Raw genomic sequence first — 25395 nt, forward strand, 5'->3', positions numbered from 1 at the left:
ACACTCTAGATCCACTAAAGACCTTCCTATAATCACATTATAAGGTAATTTAACTTTTTCATTCTCCTTCTTTAAATCTGCAGGACCGCCTGTCCTATCGGCACCAGACCTTCTGCCTCTCCTTTCGGTTACAGGACCGCCCCGTTCAGCCAGGGCCTACTGCCTTTTCAACTACTATACACAGTATAGAACATAACATTGCTTTCAGTTTAAGAGCACTGAGCCATCTCTACATGACTCCTATGAGGACTCAGAGTTTACCTTCTATCCTAACTATCTATCAGCATTATCAAAAACATTTTCTTATTGAACATTAAGCCTTCTCATTATCTTTCTTTCTATCATGCATGCTGGACACCACGTCTATCCCTACGGGCCCACTGCATCCTTCTTCTATCTTTCACTTTTTCTTCTCAGAGAACATCATCAGTATTTCTTCACAATTTAACTAGTCAAATACATATAACTTACTCATGTAAATGCAGCGCCCCAGAGTCCTGGTCGTTGCAGTACTGTGGCTCCGCCACTATGGGGAGCCATGGTGCGTCCGATGGCACTGAAGGAGTTCATCTGATCAGGTATCACAGACACCAATACATTTCACAGCCGGGCCTCCGGGGGGAGCTAAGGGTTCTATTCATTAGGCCACTCCCCACCATAATGGGTAAACTGGGGGTCAGGCAGGAAGTTAGAGGAGAAAGCTGACTGGATTGGACGAAGCAACACCTAGTGGCAGAGGGTGTTGTGGAGGAAGAGACAGTAGGGTCTCTGTCAGGGGTGGGATCCTGACAGAGGCTTGGCATTGGAAAGAACGTAACGGGTCCGCGCCAGCTCCGGGAAGCGGCGGGGCCCAAGAAAGGACTAGAAGCGAGATAGATTGTGCTGAGTGAGAAACGAGATCAAGCGATAGGAGAATTCCAGTAGGGGTCGTGCTGTAAGACCGGAGCAACACCCTACTGAGGCGCACTACCGGTGGCCGGAACGCCGAGGGAGTATTATAACATTCAGCTTCAAGCAATACTCTAAACAGCGGCAGGACAGTCAGTTTAAGGCGGGCTGTCTAACACATATCACCTATGAAGTCTTGGGAGGCAATTGCGGGAGAGGGGCGTCTCTAGGGTCCTGGAAGAACTCCAGGCCTACCCGACAAACGGGTGCCGTTCTAACTGTAACATCAGGAAGGGACGGACGATTAGAAGAACATCATTTAATCGAGTTGTGAGGGAACTTAAGAAACAGACACAACAGTTGTGGGGTACTTTCCGTAAGCACAGCAGGGAAGGACTACAACACATAGCGCTAAGAAGGAAGGCACCGATTTCCACCTGTGAAGAGAACTCTGGAGGTGCCATTGGACCGGCCGGACTTGCGCAGCTTGGTGAACCGTATTCTGGACTGAGGACTCAGAGATCTCCAGTAAAGAGGTAAAGAGACTGCAACCTGGTGTCCTCGTTATTTACCGCGACCTGCACCCCACAACTGCACCGTTACAACACCACTTACTGCACCGGACGTCCCCCACTGACACACAGGGCCACGGACCGGGTCTAGCCACCGTGACAACCCCAGGACTGAGACCTAGTAGCCCGGCTCCGGGTACCCCTAGGCCCTGCGGCGGTGTGGGGGCACTCCAACTTGGCGTCACGAACAGGATCTACTTAAGCCTGAAGAATCAGGTCATGTGTGCCTTGGAACTGTGATTTATCGTGCTTTGACTGTGCTTTATTACAAAGACTGTGTTCTGCGCCATTTGCCGCCAAAAATCCGCCGCCATTACAGCGCTGAGGAGAGCGCAGGGAGAGAAGAGGGGCGTGAGGTGGGCGTAGACAAGCTGGAGAGCGCGAACAACAATGGCCGCCCAGTCCAAATATTTCTGTGTCCTGAGGACGTGTCCGTCAACAGCTGAGGTCCGCCTCCTGATCCTGTTTGGAGGGTGGAGACCATGGAGACGGGGCCGCCCACGAAAGAGACCGTGGGAAGGAGACGCGGGAGAAGAGACAAAGATGGCAGCGCCAGAAGCCCCGCACGAGAAAGATCGGGCGCGGAGAGAGGTTGGGCAGCCCGATGTAGCCCGGGGTACGCCGTCACCGTGGGAGCTGACCCTTGCCGGGCCAACGGTGGGCCGACCTCCCCGGCCGCCGTCGGAAGAAAGCATGACCGCGGCAGAGGCCCGGCAGATTGCTGCCCGCCTGGAGGCCGACGCCCGCGTGATTGCTAGGCTGGGCCAGCCCACAGAGATCTGCCTGGTTCCAGTGCCCCCTGCTTCTCCCAACCTGGCCGCGGCTGAAGGTGCGCCGCAGGCATCGGGCCTAAAGATCACGCCTGAGGCCGAACACCTGCGGCACTTGATGGCTGCATGGCGAACCCGACCTCGGCCGGCCGTGCAGGTGGACCTGACCCCACCGCGGAGGTTCCCTCATCCCACTGGGGGTCGTGATTTCTTTTAACCCCCAATATGGACGCGGGGTTATCCAGGAAATTGGGGAGCCGCTACAAATCCACGTGGATCGGGAAGAGGTGGAGCCCTGCAGCGGAAGATTCCCCCGCGACCTGGAATCCGGTGACGCGGTGACCTACACCAGATGGAGGAGGGCTACGGGAGAGGCTGGCTGGGTAGCGCGGGGCGTGCAGCGATGTACTGCCTTCCAGGCTGCTGCCGGAACACCGGAGGAAGATGATCCCGTGGGGAAAGCAGCAGAGCCCGGCCCCGCGGAACCTCGAGAAGCCCGGTCTCGCTGTGCCCCGGAGGGACGTGTGCGTCTGCCAGTGAGAAGGGCCTCCCGGCGAGGGATTTTATCGCTGCTGGGACCGGAATCGCGTCCTGGCTCGCCAGTGCGATCCGTTGGCCTGGTAAGGCCAGAGAGGAGACCACCTTCTGCTTCACCACAGTAAGATTTTACTGTTTTTCTTATTTGTAAATAGTTACTGTTGACTGTTGCTGCTAAACCCGTCCAGGGTAATTCCTTATGGATCCCTTTGTTGACCCGGGATCCCTATTGTTGTTTTTGCTTTTTCTACCTTTTCACTTCTCTAAAGTTTTGCACACGTTTCCAGAACTACAGTAATCATGGACCGTGCATGATACAAACTCTTCCTTGTAAATAGTTTACACCTTCTTAAGGGTGTTTCCTACTGGTTTTACTTAAAGACTCTTTGTGAAGATACCTTTCCTACTGGTTTTACTTAAAGACTCTTTGCGAAGATACCATACCGGAGCTTTGCTGAGAAAGGACTGGTAGCTTGAGAAGATGTGCTACCTCACAGAGATTTGGTCCCCTCTTAAAGGGGATGTTCATTTGTTGCACGTAAATGGTGATATTGCTCTAAGATCGGTAGCAATAATGTCAATGGAAGAAAATGATGATAATATTTACATGTAAAAGTTATATGTATGCCATTAGTTAATTGTAAAGGAATGCTGATAATGTTCTCTGAAAGAAAAAAAAAGGAAGTAATGAGAAAGTTTAATGTTGTGAAAAGAAGATAGTTGATAATGTTGATAAGAAAAGGGGGGATAGAAGGTAAACCCTGCGTTCCCCATCGAAAGTTAGTAATGTGTTACTAAGGACAGAAAGTGAACCCGTAAGGGTTAGTGGGTGAGTCCTTATAGGAGCCAAGTAGAGCCGGCTCGGTGTTCCCAAACTGAAGGAAAAGTTATGTTCTATACTGTGTATAGTAGTTGAAAAGGCAGTAGGCCCTGGCTGAACGGGGCGGTCCTGTAACAGAAGGGAGAGGCAGTAGGTCTGGTGCCGATAGGACAGGCGGTCCTGCAGATTCAAAGAAGGAGAATGAAAAAAGTTAATTTACCTTATAATGTGATTATAGGAAGGTCTTTGGTGGATACAGAGTGTATATCCTTAAAGGCAAAGTTAAATTATTGGTTAATAATGTTTGCACTTAGTAGAATACCCGGTTGGGTAAGAAAAGTTAATTATAGCATGTTGCTATGATATTTTTGCCATGTTTGTAACGTTCAAGTGTCCTTACCTCCCATAAAGGGAAGCCTGTTCAAGTATACTTATTGTCATTGCACTCAACAAAATTGTATGTCTTTTTGCTAACTTGTATTGTTGTTTTCTTCCCAGTCCCGGAGTACTGTGTTTAACCAGGGGGGAGTGCAGCGCCCCAGAGTCCTGGTCGTTGCAGTACTGTGGCTCCGCCACTATGGGGAGCCATGGTGCGTCCGATGGCACTGAAGGAGTTCATCTGATCAGGTATTACAGACACCAATACATTTCACAGCCGGGCCTCCGGGGGGAGCTAAGGGTTCTATTCATTAGGCCACTCCCCACCATAGTGGGTAAACTGGGGGTCAGGCAGGAAGTTAGAGGAGAAAGCTGACTGGATTGGACGAAGCAACACCTAGTGGCAGAGGGTGTTGTGGAGGAAGAGACAGTAGGGTCTCTGTCAGGGGTGGGATCCTGACAGAGGCTTGGCATTGGAAAGAACGTAACGGGTCCGCGCCAGCTCCGGGAAGCGGCGGGGCCCAAGAAAGGACTAGAAGCGAGATAGATTGTGCTGAGTGAGAAACGAGATCAAGCGATAGGAGAATTCCAGTAGGGGTCGGGCTGTAAGACCGGAGCAACACCCTACTGAGGCGCACTACCGGTGGCCGGAACGCCGAGGGAGTATTATAACATTCAGCTTCAAGCAATACTCTAAACAGCGGCAGGACAGTCAGTTTAAGGCGGGCTGTCTAACACATATCACCTATGAAGTCTTGGGAGGCAATTGCGGGAGAGGGGCGTCTCTAGGGTCCCGGAAGAACTCCAGGCCTACCCGACAAACGGGTGCCGTTCTAACTGTAACATCAGGAAGGGACGGACGATTAGAAGAACATCATTTAATCGAGTTGTGAGGGAACTTAAGAAACAGACACAACAGTTGTGGGGTACTTTCCGTAAGCACAGCAGGGAAGGACTACAACACATAGCGTTAAGAAGGAAGGCACCGATTTCCACCTGTGAAGAGAACTCTGGAGGTGCCATTGGACCGGCCGGACTTGCGCAGCTTGGTGAACCGTATTCTGGACTGAGGACTCAGAGATCTCCAGTAAAGAGGTAAAGAGACTGCAACCTGGTGTCCTCGTTATTTACCGCGACCTGCACCCCACAACTGCACCGTTACAACACCACTTACTGCACTGGACGTCCCCCACTGACACACAGGGCCACGGACCGGGTCTAGCCACCGTGACAACCCCAGGACTTAGACCTAGTAGCCCGGCTCCGGGTACCCCTAGGCCCTGCGGCGGTGTGGGGGCGCTCCATAAACATTATCATCACTTTCTTTGGTCAAGACATTATTGCTTCCAGTCTTAAAGCAATATCACGGTTTAAGCGTAACAGATGAACATCCCCTTTAAGAGGGGACCAAGTCTCTATGAGGTAGCACGCCTTCTCGAGCTACCAGTCCATACTCAGCAAAGGTTCCAGTGTGGTATCTTCACAAAGAGTCCTTCTTTAAGTAAAACCAGTAGGGAGCGCCTTTAATAAGGTGCAAACTATGTACAAAAAGTTCGGATCATGCACTGTTCATGATTTCAGCAGTTCTTTTCAACTATAAACTTGTACCAAACTTGGAAAAATCAACAAAAGCAAAACAATAGGGATCCCAGGTCCACAGAAGGATCCCCTTAAGAGTTAACCCTGGACGGGTTCAGCAGCAAAAATCAGTAAACTATTTACATTGCTCAGTGTATTGAGGTTTATTCTTCCAAGTCTGGGGGCAATCTTTGTCCCCCAGCACCCATACTGGTAGTTGGTTTCTCAGATGCCATCAGATCAGCCGGTGCCTGGACTTGAAGGCTAATCCTGCTTGCGAGTTCGGTAGCCGCTACAAGACGTACCGTGGTGATGGGAACAAGGTCCGGCAAATCGGGATTATTCGTGATCGGGGCAACAGGGGGCGCTTTCTCAGGCTCACACCGTCGAACGTTCCGGGCACACCATCCTTGTGCACTCCGATGGCGGGTGTAAGTCACCTGATCCCCTCTTTGTAACGGATCACCATTTCGACTACAGCAGGGGGTCTTCACATTATAGCTAGTGACAAAGACATCAGTTGGTAACCCCGGTTCCTGTATGGAGCCCCATCCCCTCTTCGGGTGGTAGGCCAGTACGGTTCCCCGCTTTACCACGTCTCTCTTGCCGGGAGCAGACTTCTTACATTGCGTGTCAGGTGGTTCGGTCTCGTCCCGATCTTTCCAGTGTTGGATCAGACATTGCTTATACTGTTCCCAGGTAAGTACCGCAAGGGTGAGGCCATCCTCCCGGGTCCCATCCGGCCCGGTCCAGGGGGTGTCCCACCGAAGGATCACCCCATCTAAGCCCACGTCTAGGGGTTCTCCCATCTTGGTTGGTAGCGGAGGCACTAGCTTCCCCATCGCGTTAGAGGTAAGGATGACCCGCTCCACCAAGAAAGAACGATCATTGCTGGGGTGAGGAGCGGTCACAGGAGCGGGATCGCTCAGGGGAACCGGATCGGTCGGGAGAGCAGAATCGGCCAGGGGAGTAGGGATGCCGTCCATACCTGCGCCTGATGTGATTCCACCGATGTCGCTCCAGTCCGTTGACGAGAACACTGGAATCGGCTGCAGCCCGGACTGTGGCTCCTCCGGAGTCACCTCTTGACGTAACTCCACCCTCCCTGGTTCCATAGTTGGGATAGGTTGACTCGGCTCCTCCATTGGCGGCTCCAAGGAGTTCGGGTCCCTCACCGGCGGTGGACGCGAGTCCGCTCCCGATGGGTGAGGGCAAGCCGGGATCTCCTCGCCGCTGCTCGGGCACTTGTTGCTCATCGCCGCTGTCTGGCATTCGGCGGCAATGCATGCACCTGGCTCCGCCATTTCTCCGAGGTCGAGTTCCTCCTTCACCTCGTCCCCGCCGTTGCAAGTCCGGGGGCGGTTCTCTACTTTGAGGCAGGTTATCGCTTTGCAACAAGAGACGCAGGGGGCGGTCGCCGTTTCTGGCGCCACTTTGGTAGTCTCCTCCCATGGCACGCCCTCCTTCTTCTCTGGCGCAGCAATGGCGGCGGTTTTTGGCGGGAACTTTTGGCGGCAAGTGATAGTGCACAGTCTCCCAACAAAGCACAGTCCAAATACGATAGATCACAGTTCCAAGGCACACATGACCTGATTCTTCAGGCTTAAGTAGATCCTGTTCATGACGCCAAGTTGGAGCGCCCCCACCGCCGCAGGGCCGAGGGGTACCCGGTACCGGGCCTCCGAGTCTCTGCTCTGGGGTTGTCACGGCGGCTAGGCCCCGGTCCGTGACCCTGCCGTGGGGCGCACAGTGAAATAGGTACAACAGATGATGATGATGGTGATGCTATAGTGGTGCAGTGCAGTAAATAACGAGGACACCAGGTTGCAGTCTCTTTACCTCTTTACTGAAGATCTCTGAGTCCTCAGTCCGGAATACGGTTTACCAGGCTGCGCAAGTCCGGCCGGTCCAATGGCACCTCCAGAGTTCTCTTCACAGGTGGAAATCGGTGCCTTCCTTCTAGCGCTATGTGTTGTGGTCCTTCCCTGCTGTGCTTACGGAAAGTCCCCCACAACTGTTGTGTCTGTTTCTTAAGTTCCCTCACAACTCGATTAGATGATGTTCTGCTAATCCTCCGTCCCTCCCTGATGTTCTGGTTGGGACGGCACCCGTTTGACGGGTAGGCTCGGAGCTCTTCCGGGACCCTAGAGTCGCCCCTCTCCACAAGTTGCCCCCCAAGACTGCATAGGTGATATGTGTTAGACAGCCCGCCTTAGACTGACTGCCCTGCCGCTGTTTGGAGTATTGCTTGAAGCTGAATGTTATTATACTCCCTCGGCGTTCCGGCCACCGGTAATGCGCCTCAGTAAGATGTTGCTTCGGTCTTGCAGCACGACTCCTACTGGTATTTCTCCTTTGCGTGATCTCGTTTCTCACTCAGCACAATCTATCTCGCTTCTAATCCTTTCTTGGGTACCGCCGCTACCCGGAGCAGGCACGGTCCCGTTACGTTCTTTCTTGTTGCCAAGCCTCTGTCAGGATCCCACCCCTGACAGAGACCCTACTGTATCTTCCCCCACAACACCCTCTGCCACAAGGTGTTGCCTGGTTCCAACCCAGTCAGCTTTCTGATCTAACTTCCTGCCTGACCCCCAGTTTACCCACTATGGTGGGGAGTGGCCTAATGAATAGCACCCTTAGCTCCCCCCGGAGGCCCAGCTGTGAAATGTATTGGTGTCTGTAATACCTGATCCGATGAACTCCTTCAGTGCCATCAGACGCACCATAGCTCCCCATAGTGGCGGAGCCACAGTACTGCAACGACCAGGACTCTGGGGCGCTGCACATGCGTCCTTTTTTTGATTGATTTTGGACGCAGCAAAAATGCAACTTGCTGCGTACTCTGCGCCCGGACGCGTGCGCCGCAGGGACGCATGCGGCGCAAAACGCAAGTGCGACGCATGTCCATGCGCCCCCATGTTAAATATAGGGGCGCATGACGCATGTGGCGACGCTGCGGCGCCCGACGCTGCGGCGCAGACCGCAAATGTGAACGTAGACTTACATATACAGTACCTTTCTCTACCTGTACTACATGTACTGTACTGCTCTCCACCAAATTTTGATTATGTGAACCCTCACCCATGATGTGCTGCTGTAGAAGGCTCATGGATGGTGCATATTACTGCTTCCCAGATGTTGGACCTTGAGGACCAGCAAGTTGAGCAGTAACTCTGACGTGGATAACACCTACTGTAAAGGGAATCTGTCACGTTGGATGACACTATTTACCTGCAGTTATGAGTTTAATCTGCAGGCAAATAGCATTAAAATGCTGCCTGGCCGCCTTAATGCATGGCTCACTTTCAATGATAGGGGCATAGTTATAACTACCGTTCTTCTTACTCTGAGTAGCTGCTGTAATCTCTCACTGGCACTGTGATTGACAGCTTGCTCTGCACCTAAAAGTTACAGGGCAAGCTGTCAAAGTGTCAGGGATTTTGTGGCCATTGTAACTGCTTCTTACAGGCTCATATGACGGACAGCAAGTAACTACATGAAGAATAAATGTATTTCCTCCCATTTGCCGTGCATTAGGATTTTAACGATACCTATCTTAACCCTATATTTGCAGGTACACACTGTACCTTATTGACAGGTTCCTATAAGGCCGTAGAGCAGCATGGGAGTTGTAGTATTCTAGCATAATGTGTCTTTTCATAGGCACATACGGGAAGATGCTTCATTTACTCAGAACTAGGGTAGATAACCTGGCAAGAAATCTCAGCAGTTAGAATCAAGGTTCCGTGACCTTATAAAAAGAAATATAAACTATTTATTAACATTCATTGCCCTAGGACGAAGAATACGGAAAAAGTTGAATTTAGGAAAAAATATGTTTCTGTAATTTCGAGATGCTATGGAAATTAGTAATAAAAGCAGCAGATTTGAAGATAACTCTGGGGAACATAAAAATGTAAAAGCCTAATGTATGGAACATTTACATTGGCGCAGTGACTAGAGGGATCGTTTACCATGTAGTGAGTGTACTGGGGAGTGCACTGGGGAAATGCTATTACCTCAGCATTTTTTGTGACCTCGTATGTCTTCTGCTTGTGTCATGGTGTAACCCGTGTCCTAAGTGATCTGCGCTTCTTCCCAACTGAGTCCCGATATTTGTTTCCACAGCTGCTGGCCCCAATCTGTATGACATTCTGAAAGACGACTTTCAGCGAGCGCTGCTGTATATGTTTACGTAGTGAGTGACATACCTGAAATACAGACAGGGAACAGTCACCTCAGAACAACGGAATGGCCTGAATGGACCTAGTGAGGTGGCAGACCTTACATCAACCCAGCCGGAGCCGAGATAATGTGTGCAAGTCCACTGCCTGCAATACACAGCTTGGAGAGCTAGGACAAATGGAGACATTACAAGAACGGCATTTATTAAACTCCAACATACATTTATACGTATCTTTTATCTCCTTAACAAGTCTACTAGGGTATATTCTCTGTGTAATGAGGCTCTGACACAGGGAAACATGTATATTAGGGGCAAATGCTCTGACAAAAAGAGAAATATTTACTGCTGCTATATACACTCACTCACACTCCTATCTGTCCGACAAAACATCAGATCGCACTCGGACCAATGTTATTCTATGGGGCCGTGCACATGTCAGATTTTTTCCTTGGACTGAGTCGATCCGAGGAACAAATCACAGCATGTCCGACATATTTGGAATGTACTCGGCCATGATATGATATGATATGAATCTGTGGAAATCATCAGACTGCACTTGGATGACTCCTGAGTGCAGTTCGATTTCCGCAGACTGACAGAATGGAAAAGATGGGAGACATTTTGTTCTCCATCTTCTACTCACAGCGTGCTATGGTCCTCTCATCTGAGATCACACTATGCTGAGATTCTGATCAAACTCTGATCAGTGTTTGATCTGAGTGTTATTTGCACAATCAGACCAATTCTCTTGGTTGAGAGAATCTACGGTCGTCTGACCCTAGCCTAAGGGAAATGCATACTAGAGGTATATTCTCTAACAGAAAAGGGGAATATGTACTCTGACTAAAAAGGAAATGTTTTCAAAGGGTACACCATTATTATTAATATTATTATTATTATTATTATTATTATTATGCAACATGCTTCTATGCCTATGGCGGCCTCAACTGCTGTAAAGTTATAGACATCAAGGTCCTGCAGGCAGAACAACTACTGGGGCCGGTCAGTCGACTGATTACAGAATTAGTTTAGTGGCCAACTAGTGTCCCCATGTTAACACATTCCTGTGCCAGTTATTGCATTGATAATATTATTTTGATGCACCCAGGGCTGGCATTAGGATCAGGCAACTTAGGCATTTGCCTAGGACCCACATTCCCACAGGGTCCCCTAGCCAGTGGCGTGCCTTCAATAGTGGCACACCACCCTGTCGCTATAGGGCCCGTGAACCAGCGCCACCCACTACCACAACAGCATGCATTTAACTGTATCGGCATCATAGATGCCAATACAGTTTAGGCCAGTTCAGAAGTCTCTGAACTGATTCCAGAGAAAGGAGAAGCACTGTCTTTTAATGGCAGCGACTTATCCTGGCCTTTCCATATGTAGTCTTGTGGCCCTGGAACAAGGAACTGCTCGAGTGGTTATATGTGGCACCGAGATTGGTGAACAAAATCCAGGAGCGGAGACCGTGATACTTGCTTCAGCGTGCACCCTCGGGAGGGTACTGTGTCAGCAGCCAGCGGTATAGACTTGTTTGTACTAGTAACGTTGGAGACAGTAGGAGTAATGGTCTCTGGAGGTACACAGTCTATATGCATGGGGGATGAGAGAGTGCAATGTGGTCCTGCTCGTTGGTGTTGGTCTGCAGAGAGGGAGTCAACCTTCTCCTGTCACACACACTGTCTTCCCGCCAGAGACCCCGTCCTGGCCCGCCCCTTCCCTTTTATCTCAGACCTGCCCCCTACAATCAGGTGCAAAGGTCTCTTCTAGTCAGAAAGTGCTTCCCCCGGCAACAATGGTGGCAGCCCTGACAGTTCCGGCCCTGACACGAGAGAGATATGACTAGCCCGGTATATCTCCCTACAGATTCATAAGTTTGAAGTCACACAGAGTGACTGCAGACTTATTGATGTTGATCAGACAACCCCTTTAAGGCATCAGAGTTCATCTGAGTCCTGCCACCCCTAATTTTCAGCTGATTGAAGGGGGCAGAAACTTAATTGTTTAACAAGCAAGGCATACAGTAAGGCTATGTGCACACGTAGGTCGGGTCCTCTGCGGGTTCTCCCGCAGCGGATTTGATAAATCTGCAGGGCAAAACCGCTGCTGTTATCCCTGCAGATTTATCGCGGTTTGTTTTGCGGTTTCCACTGCGGGATTACTCCTATACTATTGATGCTGCATATGCAGCAATATGCAGCATCAATAGTAATGTTAAAAATAATTAAAAAAATGGTTTATACTCACCCTCTGACGTCCCGATCTCCTCGGCGCTGCACGCGGCGGTCCGGTTCCAAAGATGCTGTGCGAGAAGGACCTTCGTGACGTCACGGTCATGTGACCGCGACGTCACGGTCATGTGACCACGACGTGACCGCAGGTCCTGCTCACACAGCAACCCTGTGACCGGACGGCCACGTGCAGCGCTGAGAGGTGAGTATATCATTATTTTTAATTTTAATTTTTTTTTTTTTCACAAATATGGTTCCCAGGGCCTGGAGGAGAGTCTCCTCTCCTCCACCCCTGGTACCATCTGCACATGATCCGATTAATTCCCGCATCGTGGGCACAGCTCCATGCGGGAAGTTAGCGGATCAATGCATTCCTAAGGACATGCTGCGGAATGTAAACCGCTGCGTTTCTGCGCGGTTTTTCCCGCAGCATGTGCACAGCGGATTGCGGTTTCCATAGGGTTTACATGTAAATGTAAATGCAATGGAAACTGCTGCGGACCCGCAGCTGCAGAAACGCTGCGGATCCGCGGTAAAACCCGCAAAGTGTGAACATGGCCTAAATCTCTGTAGTTCAGCACCATCAAGTGAAATTCACAGCTACTGCAGAATGTACGGCGCTGTACCAGGCAAACAATGAAGGCATGTGGGCTAAGTAATAAATATTAATGTCCTCGAAAATCCCCCTGAAAAAAACAACTCAAAATAACATGGTAATATACGTAAAGTGCAATGCTTCACTAATTAGAATCTGCAGAGAAATACTCGGCCTTGAGGAAATCTCTGGATGTGGGTTGCAGTTGGAGGTTTATTTAAAGTTTAGGGTCGGGAGAGAACGTTGAAAAGTTTGAAAGTGTGAATTTCTATGTTCAAGATAGTTGATAACTTTCCTAATATAAAAGGGATGAAAATGAACTATTGGTAGACTCAGATCGTCCAAAATCACTATTATGTTAGGTTACTAGTAACTATAATGTTAAGTCACTAGCCAGAGTTTTGGAGACAAGACTGACCAACCTTCTGCTTTATTTAATCCATGAGGATTTAAGTGGATTTGTTGTTCTGAACAAATCTACTTAAATGTGTAGAGATTTTTTTATAATCTTAAACATTGTGGAGAAAGTGGTTATTGTACATCAATTTGACAATTTTTCTGATGAGTATACTTTATTTTAGCTTTTGATGTATTTTCTTTGGATAGTAAAACTTGGTTTCATATTTCCAATTTCTCTCCATTTATTCCCCTACACAGGCTCAACATGAATTGGTGAATTAATCTATAGTATCACATATTTTAATTTTCAGTAGGATATGTAAAGGGGGCATTCAGTATTTGTATAGCCAAGGTAATAAGTTACTGGCGCACTACCAATAATTCAGTGAAAAAAATGCAGGGGTGCATACAAGTGGTGAACTAGTACTGAACATGGCAAAGCAGGAAAAGAACCACTTATAACGAATGCACACCTCCAATAGAAATATAGAAAAGAAAACAACTTTATTGACAAACAATTCTTTAAAAACAGTGAATACCAATAACCACCATCACCCCGCTTCTCTCCAGATAATTACCTATACACCAGTTATATACAAATCCACCACAAGGCACTAAAATGATAAATGCAAGATAGTGCATAAAACATTCACATATGATATTGTGCATGGCACTAATCCAGCATATAATAACACCTGGGTACAAGCATATAATGACACCTTGGTGCAAGTATATGATAACACCTAGGTACAAACATGTACGACTGGCCTTACAAACTATTCAGATGACAAAAAATGCAGTAATATACCAAAATAAAGCAACTCAGCGAGCTTTATCAGGAATTACACGGTATATTTGTTTGCCTTGTGAAACTGAACTGCTTGTGCAGTAAGTTAAAGGTAGAAGTTTGCTGTCCTATATGCCAAGATAGCCCTGAGTAGGAAACTGCTGTGTTAAATTGGCAAAAATGAAAAATCCTCATGAAGCAGAAAGTCAATAATTGAAAATCCATGCTGGATGGCCAGGAGGGGGGAAGCAGGGCAAGTTGGGAAAAACACCAAACGCGTGTCGCCGTTACACGGACGGCTTCGTCAGGGGAAGTGTACAGTGGGCTGTCAATTGAGTGTTTAAATACCTGTATCCCAGGTGATCAGTAGTCCCGCGTGTGCGTCCAGGGTCAGAAACGGAAGCAAAGGAGGAGTGCCGTAAAGGCCGGGCAGACGTCTCTGCCCTATCTGTCAAATGCGCATGTGCCGAAAAATGAAACCAGCGTGACACATCTGACAAGAAGAAAGAGTGAATGGCGCATGCGCTGCTCCTTGGAGCAAAGATGAAGACATAAGGATCAAATAAAGACTAGTGGAACACAGAAAGATCGTTCTTGTTATGAAGTTTGCCTGCCAGAATGGCGATTCGACACAAAAAGGAAGGAAAAAATGTCTAAACACTTGCATTACATGAATTAAACTAGATGGGTATTTCCTGAAGGAACTACAGATAGTGCTTTGGAATGGTGCCCGGGCTGCCCCTGTAAGACTTTCACACTTGGGTGCCCCTCAGGCGCTGGTTTGGTAGTTGTAGCCCATCAGGGTTGAGGCCACTCCGGGTCCGATTTGGTGGGCCGGGTCACTCTGGGTCCGATTTGGTGGGCCGGGTCACTCTTGGTCCGATTTGGTGGGCCGGGTCACTCTGGCTCCGATTTGGTGGCCCGGGTAACTCTGGCTCCGATTTGGTGGCCCGGGTCACTCTGGCTCCGATTTGGTGGCCCGGGTCACTCTGGCTCCGATTTGGTGGCCCGGGTTACTCTGGCTCCAATTTGGTGGCCCGGGTCACTCTGGCTCCGATTTGGTGGCCCGGGTCACTCTGGCTCCGATTTGGTGGCCCGGGTCACTCTGGCTCCGATTTGGTGGCCCGGGTCACTCTGGCTCCGATTTGGTGGCCCGGGTTACTCTGGCTCCAATTTGGTGGCCCGGGTCACTCTGGCTCCGATTTGGTGGCCCGGGTCACTCTGGCTCCGATTTGGTGGCCCGGGTCACTCTGGCTCCGATTTGGTGGCCCGGGTCACTCTGGGTCCGATTTGGTGGGCCGGGTCACTCTGGGTCCGATTTGGTGGGCCGGGTCACTCTGGGTCCGATTTGGTGGGCCGGGTCACTCTGTGTCTGATTTGGTGGGTGGCGCCACCCTGGGTCTGATTTGGTGGGCGGCGCCACCTTGGGTCTGATTTGGCAGGCGGCGCCACCCTGGGTCCGATTTGGCGGGCGGCGCCACCCTGGGTCCGATTTGGCGGGGGCGCCACTCTGGGTCCGATTTGGCGGGCGGCGCCACTCTGGGTCCGATTTGGCGGGCGGCGCCACTACGGGTCCGATTCGGCGGGCGGCACCACCCTGGGTCCGATTTGGCGGGCGGCGCCACTACGGGTCCGATTTGGCGGGCGGCGCCACTCCGGGTCTGATTTGGCGGGCGGCGCCACTCTGGGTCCGATTTGTCGGGCGGCGCCACTCCGGGTCCGATTTGGTGGGCGGCACCACTCCGGGTCCGATTTGGCGGGCGCCGCCACTCCGGGTCCGATTTGGCGGGCGGCGCCACTCTGGGTCCGATGCGGCGGGCGGCGCCACTCTGGGTCCGATTTGGTGGGCTGCGCACCTCGGGATCCGATTTGGTGGGCGGGTCACTTTAAGAGTTGATATTATCTGGCAAAACTGTGTCTTGGTAGAGTTTGTAGGCGTTGGCATAGTAACTGAGTCTGACTGCGCATATCAATGAGCTAATCAGCCAGGTGGCAGGTGGCAGTTATTTTTAGAAATTGCCTCAGAAATCAGGCCCATTATAAACGTATGGGAAAATTTCCCTATTGAAATGCATTGAAACACTTTTTTCAAACGCAAATTGCGCCAAAACTACAAATCCGATCGACACGAAAAATACTTAGCACACCTCTTGGGGACGCTGGCTTCGAAATGACACCTCACTGGAGTCTGTGAGTGAAGCGGTTCGGGCCGCATTACGTGCGGACTGAATAATAATAAGAAGAAGTTATCCACGATCGGATTACAATATAGTGCTTTGTTCCAAAGCACTATAATAAGAATAAGAAGTTATCCACGATCGCATTACAATATAGTGCTTTGTTCCAAAGCACTATAATAAAGAGCTATTAGAAAGCAAGGTAGACCGATGGAACCAGAGCTAAAGAAATATGGCTACACAAACAATTAAACAGAGTATAGGAACAATTAAATGATAAAAGGAAGATGAATAATAACTGGGGATTTTTTTTATATATTCAAAGAATAATGAAGCCAACTTGTGTAGTATGTACTAAAGATTTATTGATGCATGTATTACTGAGTATAGAAAACTCATAGTATCCTATGGGTAAAAAATAATAATGGGGGTACCATAATGCATAATCATCCTTATGTCCAGCATGCATGAAATATAAAAGTTGTCTGTGCCATACATTAATAATACCATAAGTTGGTTGTTTAATGTCTCCAGGGGAAATAGAAGATTATACAAAATAGAATCAAAGTATTAGATTCATGAAAAAAAAAGTCTATAGCCCAGGCATAGGATGTCACTAAAGTTACTAAAATCCGTGAAAATGGGTAGCCCATCTATGGTCAATAAGGACACCTGGGGATACTCACTGCAATGTCCCTACGCCAGGATGGTGTCATTGACCTGATTTGTCCCAAGGGGTCATAAGCAGGATGAAAATCCTATAATAATCCCCTAATGTAGGTGTTTGTGTCTATAAACTGTTAGACAGCGAGTACACGGACCTTATTACAAAACTCACTGAGGTAAAAGATAATTCAAGATGAATATACATCGTCCACATTATACTTGAATGTCCTATCATGTATGAACCGAAAGTAAGAGTAACCCAGATCTAGATGGATAAAAGTCAAACCAAGTCATCTGGATAGTCCATCCTGTCACACTGTAGAAGATGAAAGCATGGGAGCATCCAAAGGGGAAAGGCCAAAGGGGAAAATCCAGGAATCCAAATATTGTAGGTTTCATCATCACACAGGCCACGTGATAACCTGGACTAGGAGGATCCTCCTTCTGGGTATTATCCCAGAAAACCTGTGAATAGAAGATCTTCATTAATTCCAGAAGGTGCTGTAGAACGAAGCACAAAAATCCACCGAGCTTCCGCCTGTAGTAGTTTTTTATCCAAGGGTCCGGCCCTGCCCGATCCCCTTATATGTTCCAAACCCACGACCGTGGTGTTGGAGCATCTACCAGCGTGGTAGGTTAAATAATGGGATGCCACCGTGGTAAGTGTCTTACCTTTGCGGGCATCCACAGCAGCTGTATTAATCATGTAGAAATGTCTTTGTATTCTTCAAGTAGTTCCTGCGAAGTCTGGCCTACGTAAACCTGCGGGCATGGGCAAATAATTGCATAGATAACATTAGTTGTTTTACAATTAATGTAGGACTTCAGTGGATGTTGCTTCTGATCAGTAGGATTGCAAAACATATTCCGTGTGGGATGCATATGTTGGCAAATATTGCAATCCCCACAAGGGAAAGAACCCCTCAGAATAATGCCCAGGTTTAATTTACAAGTAGGCCTGGTGTAGTGACTTCTCGTAAGGATGTCCCGTAAATTGGGTGCTCTTCTGGCGGTAACAAGTGCACGTTCACTGACAATCTGGGACGTCTGTAAATTGGTAGTTAAAATCATCCAATGTTTTTGTAGGATGTTTCTTACCTGCGGCCACTGGGTATTAAAGTTGGTGATAAAACGAATATGATTATCCGGTACTTTCTTAGTTGAGGTTAATACCGATACTTGTGACTGCTGATTAACCCTCTGGCATGCATGAGAAATACATTTTTTGGGATAACTCCTTTTCTTGAATCTTTCTGTATGGTCACAAGCCTCTCTGCGGAAATCCTCGTCCTTTGTACAGTTTCGCCTAGTCCTCAGAAATTGCCCAACAGGAACCCCCTTCTGAGTGTGAGGTGGATAGAAGCTATGGTATTCCAGGAAATTGTTGGTGGCTGTTGGTTTCCGATATAGACAGGTAGACAATGAGCCATCTTGGCATGTGATATTAAGGTCCAAAAAATGAACTGAGAGGGATGAAAGGGTATGAGTTAAAAAGATGTTAAGGGAGTTGATTTATGCAACTTTTGCCTTTTTTACGCCAGTTATGCCCTGCTCCAGCAGAATAGACAAAGTTGGACTGGAACACGGGTGCAACTCGTGGTGATGCTCACTCTTCAAATTCATGACGAGTGCCACAAATCTTATTTCAGTATGCTTTTTTTTTCCAAGTTTAAAACACTTCTTTTCAGTTTTCACTTAATTTTAGTCCCTGTAGGGAACATGAACATTCATTCATGTTGTGTGTGGCACTGTGATATCATGTGTGATATTGTTTGATGCTTCTAAGCCTATATTTGTTCTCTGCTGTGTAACATGCATTGATCAGTAAAATGTAATAAATTCTGCACCCCCTCTCTTATGACCAATTCACATTTCCATTTTTCATATACATGTTCTACATGTGCATTTGACAGATAGGACCCAAACCCATTAAAGCCCATGGGACTTTACACGTTAATTTTTCATCTAATCCAGTGAATGTGTTAGTGGAATAAACAAAGGCACTCGGAAACGTTCTGGGTGTCATCCTAGTGCAGTCCACTTTTTTCTGTATAATGGTTAGGAAACATGAAGAACTAATAGCCACCAAGTGTACTTGAACAAGTCACCAGAACCATCATCAGTGCATTAATATTTCACCAGAACCATCATCCAAACATAAATACAGCACCAGAACCATTATCAGAACATGAATGCAGCATTATGAGAGGTCAGTTTTTATTTATTACTTATGTAGGAATGAGTATGAGATGGTGCAGAATTTTTCTAAACACAAATTTAAGTAAAACATGTTATACTCCTGGGCAGGAATAAATCCTTTTTTTCTAACTGAAGTGACCCACATGTTGAACTCATTAATTTCCTGCTGCTCTTTCCTGATTTTTTACTTTGGACAGCGAGGGCCACCTTGCTTAACCTATTTAAAATAATAAAAAATGAATATTGTTTTCACATGAAATAATGTCTATAACTATTGTACTCAAAATTATTAATGATGGCACATGGAATAAATGAATGCTTGGTGTCTGTGACAGATCTAGAGACAGAGAGAGCAGGAACTGTGTCTGTACTTAATTAGTACAACCAAGCATTGGTGATCGAATTAACTATCTGTACATGTTGCTTATATTAATATGCATAGCAAGTTAATGTAATGATGATAATCTATGCAATGTATGGTTCTGTGAGAGCAGCCATGCATTTCATTATTAATTGAGTAAGGTGGAAGACATATGTCAGATGAATCGTCCCCTATCAGCCATAAGGTGTCACTCTTAATCTATTAATATAATGCTTTTATTTGTTTTCCGCTATGTTCTGTCACCTGTGTAGCGCAATATAAGATCACTAGCCAAGCTGTTATCATTGACCGTTACCATTACCGCAATTTAAATAGGTGAAATAATAAAATAATTAATGCGAAAAAGTGACCTGAGCAAGCAGCACAGATGGTATTATCAGGGTCAGGACAAGTTATTTTGGTTATTTTGAAATGAGGCAAATGTCAACACTGTCTTCTCCTTGCATCCCCTAGAAATGGATCCAAAAGTCAAGTCAGCTAACACTTCTCCCTCCATATAGATTAAGTTGCATTTGGACGGTGTATTTACACAGTGTAACATCTGTGTCAGTTCTTGTCCCCTTTGTCTCTTCTTTGGCTGATGCTGCATGTTTGTTGCCTCGGAAGCGTAACAAAATCATTACTGTTATATTCCTGGGACATTTGGTTTTGCTAGCTCAGGGAGCTAAGGGGTTAATTGTTTGGTTTTGATTACTCTTTTATGAGAGCCCTGGGTAAAGTTGCCTGCTATTTAAGCCCCTTAACCATGATTAAGACCAGAGTGTCGAAACTCGTTGGTTGGCAGCTCTCTGGGATCTACATGTTGTCCGCATTGTGCCTGCTTTTATGAATTTTTTCCATTAAAGACGAAGTTTTACATTTTTCTATGCTGGAATACCCTTTTTCTTCATTCTTTGGAACTTGTAAGCCTCTGTTTTCCATTGCAAGTCTATGATTTCTGCTTACCTGATTTTCTCTTCTTTTCTGACCTCGGCTTGAATTTTGACCTTCCGCTTGCTTTCCAATTTTGTCCCTGACATGACCTCTTGGCATTGACCCCGCGTGGCGACCCTTTTGCCGTCAGCTTGCTCCATCTGTCTGCAGCAACTCTGTAGTCCCAGCCCAGGAGCCCCTGTGTAAGTCCAGATCCAGAATATCAATGTTATCAACTGCACATTTTCTGTTTAAGCCGGTTTCACATTTGCGGTTGTGTCCGCAGCATTTGTGCCGCAATTATCCGCATCCGTCGTGTATTCCTATATTTAACATTAGGGATGCATGTGTATGCGATCGGTTGCGTTTTCCGCGTTAGACGACACATGCGACGTTTAGTCGTCTGCGGTTTGGCGCGGTAAACGCTACATGTAGTAATTTTAGAGGCGTCAATTTGCCACCTATAAACGTATGCAGTTATTAGCGGAAGGAATGCGGCAAAAAACGCATTACAGTCTATGTGAACGCATGCGTTGCACCACAGGAAAGCATGTCTAGACACTGATTAGCCACCCCCCCACATACAAACTGATAAAGGGAGGGAGTGGGTATTTGCAGATCACTACCCAGCAGACAGAGAAGCAGAGCAGACACAGGCAAGAACCTTGGAGCAAACAGGACACTGAACAATGTCAGTATATCCTAGCCAATGTCTTTATTTTCTATTTTCTATCTCTATATATCCTAATTTCTGGCATTTTTTTCTTTCTGTATGCATCAGAATGTCATCTTCTGAGGAGGAGGGCCTGCACAAGCCGAACATGTCACTGAAGTGAGTACTCACCTTTTCAGATTGGTAAGTATTCAATGTCACATCTACACATATGACAATTTTTTTTTCCTTTTTTAAGAGCACTTCTTCCACTGCGGCAGAGGCTGAGCAGGAGCAGCGGGTTCACGGTCGGGTGGCAAAGTGGCAGCGTGTACGTATATGTGGCTGACTGTTTATTGTATCCTCACTTTACTATTCTTGAATGTTCATTTCTTTACTTTCCTCCTTTACCTTTTTCTTCTTGACTCCTGTTTTTCTTGACTTTCAATATTCATGCCAGTTTTCTGTCTCTATTTTCTTTCTTTTCCTTATGTTAATGTCTCCTACATTAATGTCTTTATTTTTTATTTTTTAATGACCTCCTAATCTCCCTTGTCCATGAGCGAGTCCCGTTGTGGGACACCTTGGTTCTGCAGCACTCGGACAACATGACGATCCAGCTGCTATGGAATGAGGTGGCCAAAGTGATGTGGGATGGCTGGAACAACACCCCAACTCGGGTCCGAAATGCATTTTGTAAGTATTGCAATGCGGTGTGCTGCAGCAGTGACCTTGGCCGGGATCATACAACTGTGTGTGATGAGAGAAACTCTCAGGATTTTCTCTCATCATACACAGTTGTGTGATCACGGTCAAAAGTGCATTGTCTAACCATTATTTATATTTTTCAACAGTGCTCAAAGTCAAAACACGTTGGCATTCAATGAAGAATCGCTTCAGCAAGGACCTTCGTCAAGAGAACCGGCTTCCTAGTGGTTCTGGAGCAAGGATCCACAAATACAAGTATCACCGCATCCTTGCATTTTTGAGACCGGTCCTTGCCCAGAGAACGTAAGTGTTGTTTGTGGTGTAATGGGTTGTGCTGGATTGCCTAATCTGTATTTTTCTATTCCACAGGAGTTGGCGCTTTACTATTGTAAATGTTTGGTAGTAATGTGTTTTTTTCTTCTTTTTTCACAGCACTTGGAGCAGCACTCTTGACCCTGGTTCTGGAGTGGTCCTTCATCAAACAGCCACGGACCCGTCCCAGCCTTCCAGCAGCACTTCAGCAAGTGGGCCTGCCACACAGACTGGAGACCAGGAAGCTGGTCCATCAGGTGTTCCCCTGTCCCAGTCCTTTGCCTCTTTTTTTTGGGCTCTTCCCGGCAGCGGCAGAGGGCCTCGGACAGGTCACTCATGCCTGAGTTTTTGGACTTGAGCTCGGTCTTTCATGATGGACTCAAGGCGATGGTTGATCGACTGGATAGTGCCATAAACAATATGAATACACGTATCCAGGAGGTCACAAAAAGCCTTGACCAAGTGAAAGCCGACCTCCAGAGGCCAGCACATCATTTTTTCAATCAAATTGAACAGGGCATGTCGGAACACCTTACTCCTGATCTCCAGCTTAGTGTCATGCAGGCCTGCAATGCTGCTTACGTGCAAGCTATGCAGCAGAGTCAGTATTTTCAGCAGACAGTGGCGGCATATCCACCTGTGCCAACACTGTCACGCTTGACCTCAATGCCGAGCTCTGCTGCATACCACTGCACGGCCACCTCCATTACAAGCACTGCCAGACACCACTACAGCACCACCACCATGCTGAGTGCTGTTGGACAGCCCACCGCCACCACCATGACAACTGCTGCTCCTGCTTGGACCTCCTCCACTGCCACCACCATGCAACAGCAGGACCCTGGCATGGCCTTCCGTTCCACCACCACATGCAGCAGGACCCTGGCATGGCCTTCCACTCCACCATGCAGCAGCAGGGCCCTGGCATGGCCTTCTGTTTCACCACCACCACCACAATGCAGCAGGACTCTGGCATGGCTGTCCGCTCTACAAGCACAATGCAGCTGCAGCAGCAGGACCCTGACAGGTCGCCCACCATGACCAGGCTGGAACAAATGAGCAAATGAGCCCACCAAGGCTCCCCAGACTATCTAGATCCCAAAAAGGGGGAAAAATGCAGCGGACTATCACTATTCCTCCCCCCTCACCTCCCAATGTGTCTGTAATGTCAGGTTTGTCTCACCCTTCAAGTGTGCCTCAGCCCTCTCATGCGTCAAGCCCCATCCCCGAACTCCCAGATCCCACTTCGTTGATTGCCTCTTCTCCTGCCACCCCTGTATCGTCCACACTTAGCCAGGCCTCACAGCTACACACACCCCAGTTCCATCACTCTACCCCAAGCAGGCGCAGTTAATTTTTTTTTTCGGTTTAAAAATACATAATAATGTTTTTTGCCCCCAATAATGTTTGCTTATTTGTGTATTTCGCAGCTGGCAACACAGACCGTGTGCCTAATAAAACACTGCGCTGCACTCTATATTTTTTTGCCAAATCATAGCTCCAGTAGTTATTAAGTACAAGACTGCAGCTTTGTGTGTTTGGTATACAGCTAGGAGGTGGCAAAAAATAAATATAACTTGTATTTTCTCCATAATCTCTTCAGTCTGATTAATTCTGTGTCGCAGACTGAAGAGAAAATGGCGGTAATACAAAGCAGAACTATACTCAACAGGTCACATGTCATAAATAGTGAGTTCATGATGCACAAAACTCTGCGTTATGAACTCATTATATATGACACCTGACCAGAAATAGTGAATTCATGAGGCTGTTATTTGTGCATCATGAATTCATTATTTATGACACCTGACTTGATGAGTGTAGATCTGCTTTGTATTATACCTCCATCGCATCTTCAGTCTGCGTCCAATAGATACTGCAGAACAGAATCAGGATGTAATGACATCAACTACCTTTCCACTCACAACATAAGTAGTTTTTAGAGGAAATACATAGGAGACTTGGTCAAGATATCAAAACACAAATTTTATTAACAAAAAATATTATTAACATTTAAAACATAACTGGTACAGGGCCAAACCCAACAGGAAATTTTACACAATATTGTCTTGCCATGCCACATGTCCAATATCAGAATCAAAATAGGCAGCAAATTGTTCCCGCATGTGGCCAACTTCAACAGTTGACCGTAGCGGGTGATGCTGGTAATCTGGCAATGGGTTTGCAACTGGTTCATCCAGTTCAATGTTGGGTCGCTCCTTAGCCATTATGTAATTGTGGAGAACCACACAGGCTTTGACCACCTCATCGACTGTCTCCATTTTTAGATTAATGACTGTCGCAAGGATGCGCCATTTTGAGACTAGAATCCCAAAGGTACACTCTACTGTTCTTCGGGCCCTGGTCAGTCTGTAGTTATAAATCCTTTTAGTGTGGTTCAAGTCCCGACTGGAATATGGCTTCAGTAGGTTTTCACACATCTGGAAGGCCTCATCCCCAACCATAGCAAATGGCATCGGTGGGCCTTGAGTGTTGGGGAGAGGTCGTGGCCATGGAAAATTAAAATTTTTGCCATACACACGTTGGCCCATATCCGAGTTCTTGAAAATCTGTGAGTCATTGCCATGGCCAAAAGCTCCAATGTCCACGGCGATGAAGCGACAGTCCTCATCTGCTATTGCCATGAGCACAACTGAAAAATATTTTTTGTAGTTGAAGTACTCCGATCCAGTTCTGGCAGGTTTAATAATGCCTATGTGCTTTCCATCCACCTCTCCCAAACAGTTGGGGAAATCACATACACTCCAGAATTTTTCTGCAATTTCAATCCACATGTCCTCCATGGGTAGGGGTATAAACTCATCCCGGAGAACATTCCACAAAGCCCGGCAGGTGTCCGCAACTATTACAGACAGGGTGGAAATTCCAAGCCGGTACTGAAAGTGGAGAGATGATAAGCTCTCTCCGGTTGCCAGAAATCTGAAATAAAAATAAAAAAATAAAATTACAATCAATTCCATTTATGATGGTGTTTAGCTAAAGACGTAAAGGAAAATACAAATAATACATGGCAGACCAATAATAATTATGACTGGCATTTGTTTAGAATTATTACATACCTTAATGTAACCAGGAGACGTTCCTCTGCTAGAATCGCTCTAAGGAGCTGGGTGTCCTGTCTCCGGATGGCTCCTTGGACACGACCAAGCAATTCCCGGAGTCTTGAGACATCCTGGTATATTCTGGGAATTTGTCCAGGTTGGCATTAAGCTCGCCATATAGCGTGTGATAGGCTCCATGGCTCTCCTGGAGTTCAATAATGGGGTGTCTCCAAAAATGCTGACGCTATGTCCTTCTCTGTCATTCTCTATTTCTTTGTTGCTCCCAAGCAAACGCACATTCAAGAAACAGCTTGATGCTTAAATCCAGGTTGAAATAAAAGCTCTCCATGCGAAGATCCATCATGACACAGGATACAGTAGCAAACTGTGAAGATTTCAGCAGTCCAAGGGTCTATATATAGATATCCCATAATACACGCCCACTGTAGTCCCATTGGCGGTGTCTGTTTATCTAGATTTAGTTCCTGTTAAATTTTTCACCATGCGTACAGAAAACGCAAACGCATGCAAAACGCATGGAAAAGCGTGAAAACGCCGCATTTTTTAAATGCATGCGTTAA

The 25395-nt window shown here is 47.3% G+C and overlaps 1 protein-coding gene across 1 annotated transcript in view; it reads left to right on the forward strand.

The window, feature by feature from the left end:
• LOC143773817 (uncharacterized) overlaps window positions 1–22643 on the forward strand; it is a 93300-nt gene extending 70657 nt beyond the window's left edge. Inside the window, exons 2-5 of the mRNA XM_077261158.1 lie at window positions 20862–20912; window positions 20992–21428; window positions 21587–21743; window positions 21873–22643. Of these exons, the coding sequence (XP_077117273.1) occupies window positions 21341–21428; window positions 21587–21743; window positions 21873–22110 (483 nt within the window). The 5' untranslated portion in view covers window positions 20862–20912; window positions 20992–21340 and the 3' untranslated portion in view covers window positions 22111–22643. The remainder of the gene's footprint in view (window positions 1–20861; window positions 20913–20991; window positions 21429–21586; window positions 21744–21872) is intronic.
• Window positions 22644–25395: the final 2752 nt, after the last annotated feature.

Source organism: Ranitomeya variabilis, chromosome 5, assembly GCF_051348905.1.
Source record: "Ranitomeya variabilis isolate aRanVar5 chromosome 5, aRanVar5.hap1, whole genome shotgun sequence".
NCBI classification, from domain to species: Eukaryota; Metazoa; Chordata; class Amphibia; order Anura; family Dendrobatidae; genus Ranitomeya; species Ranitomeya variabilis.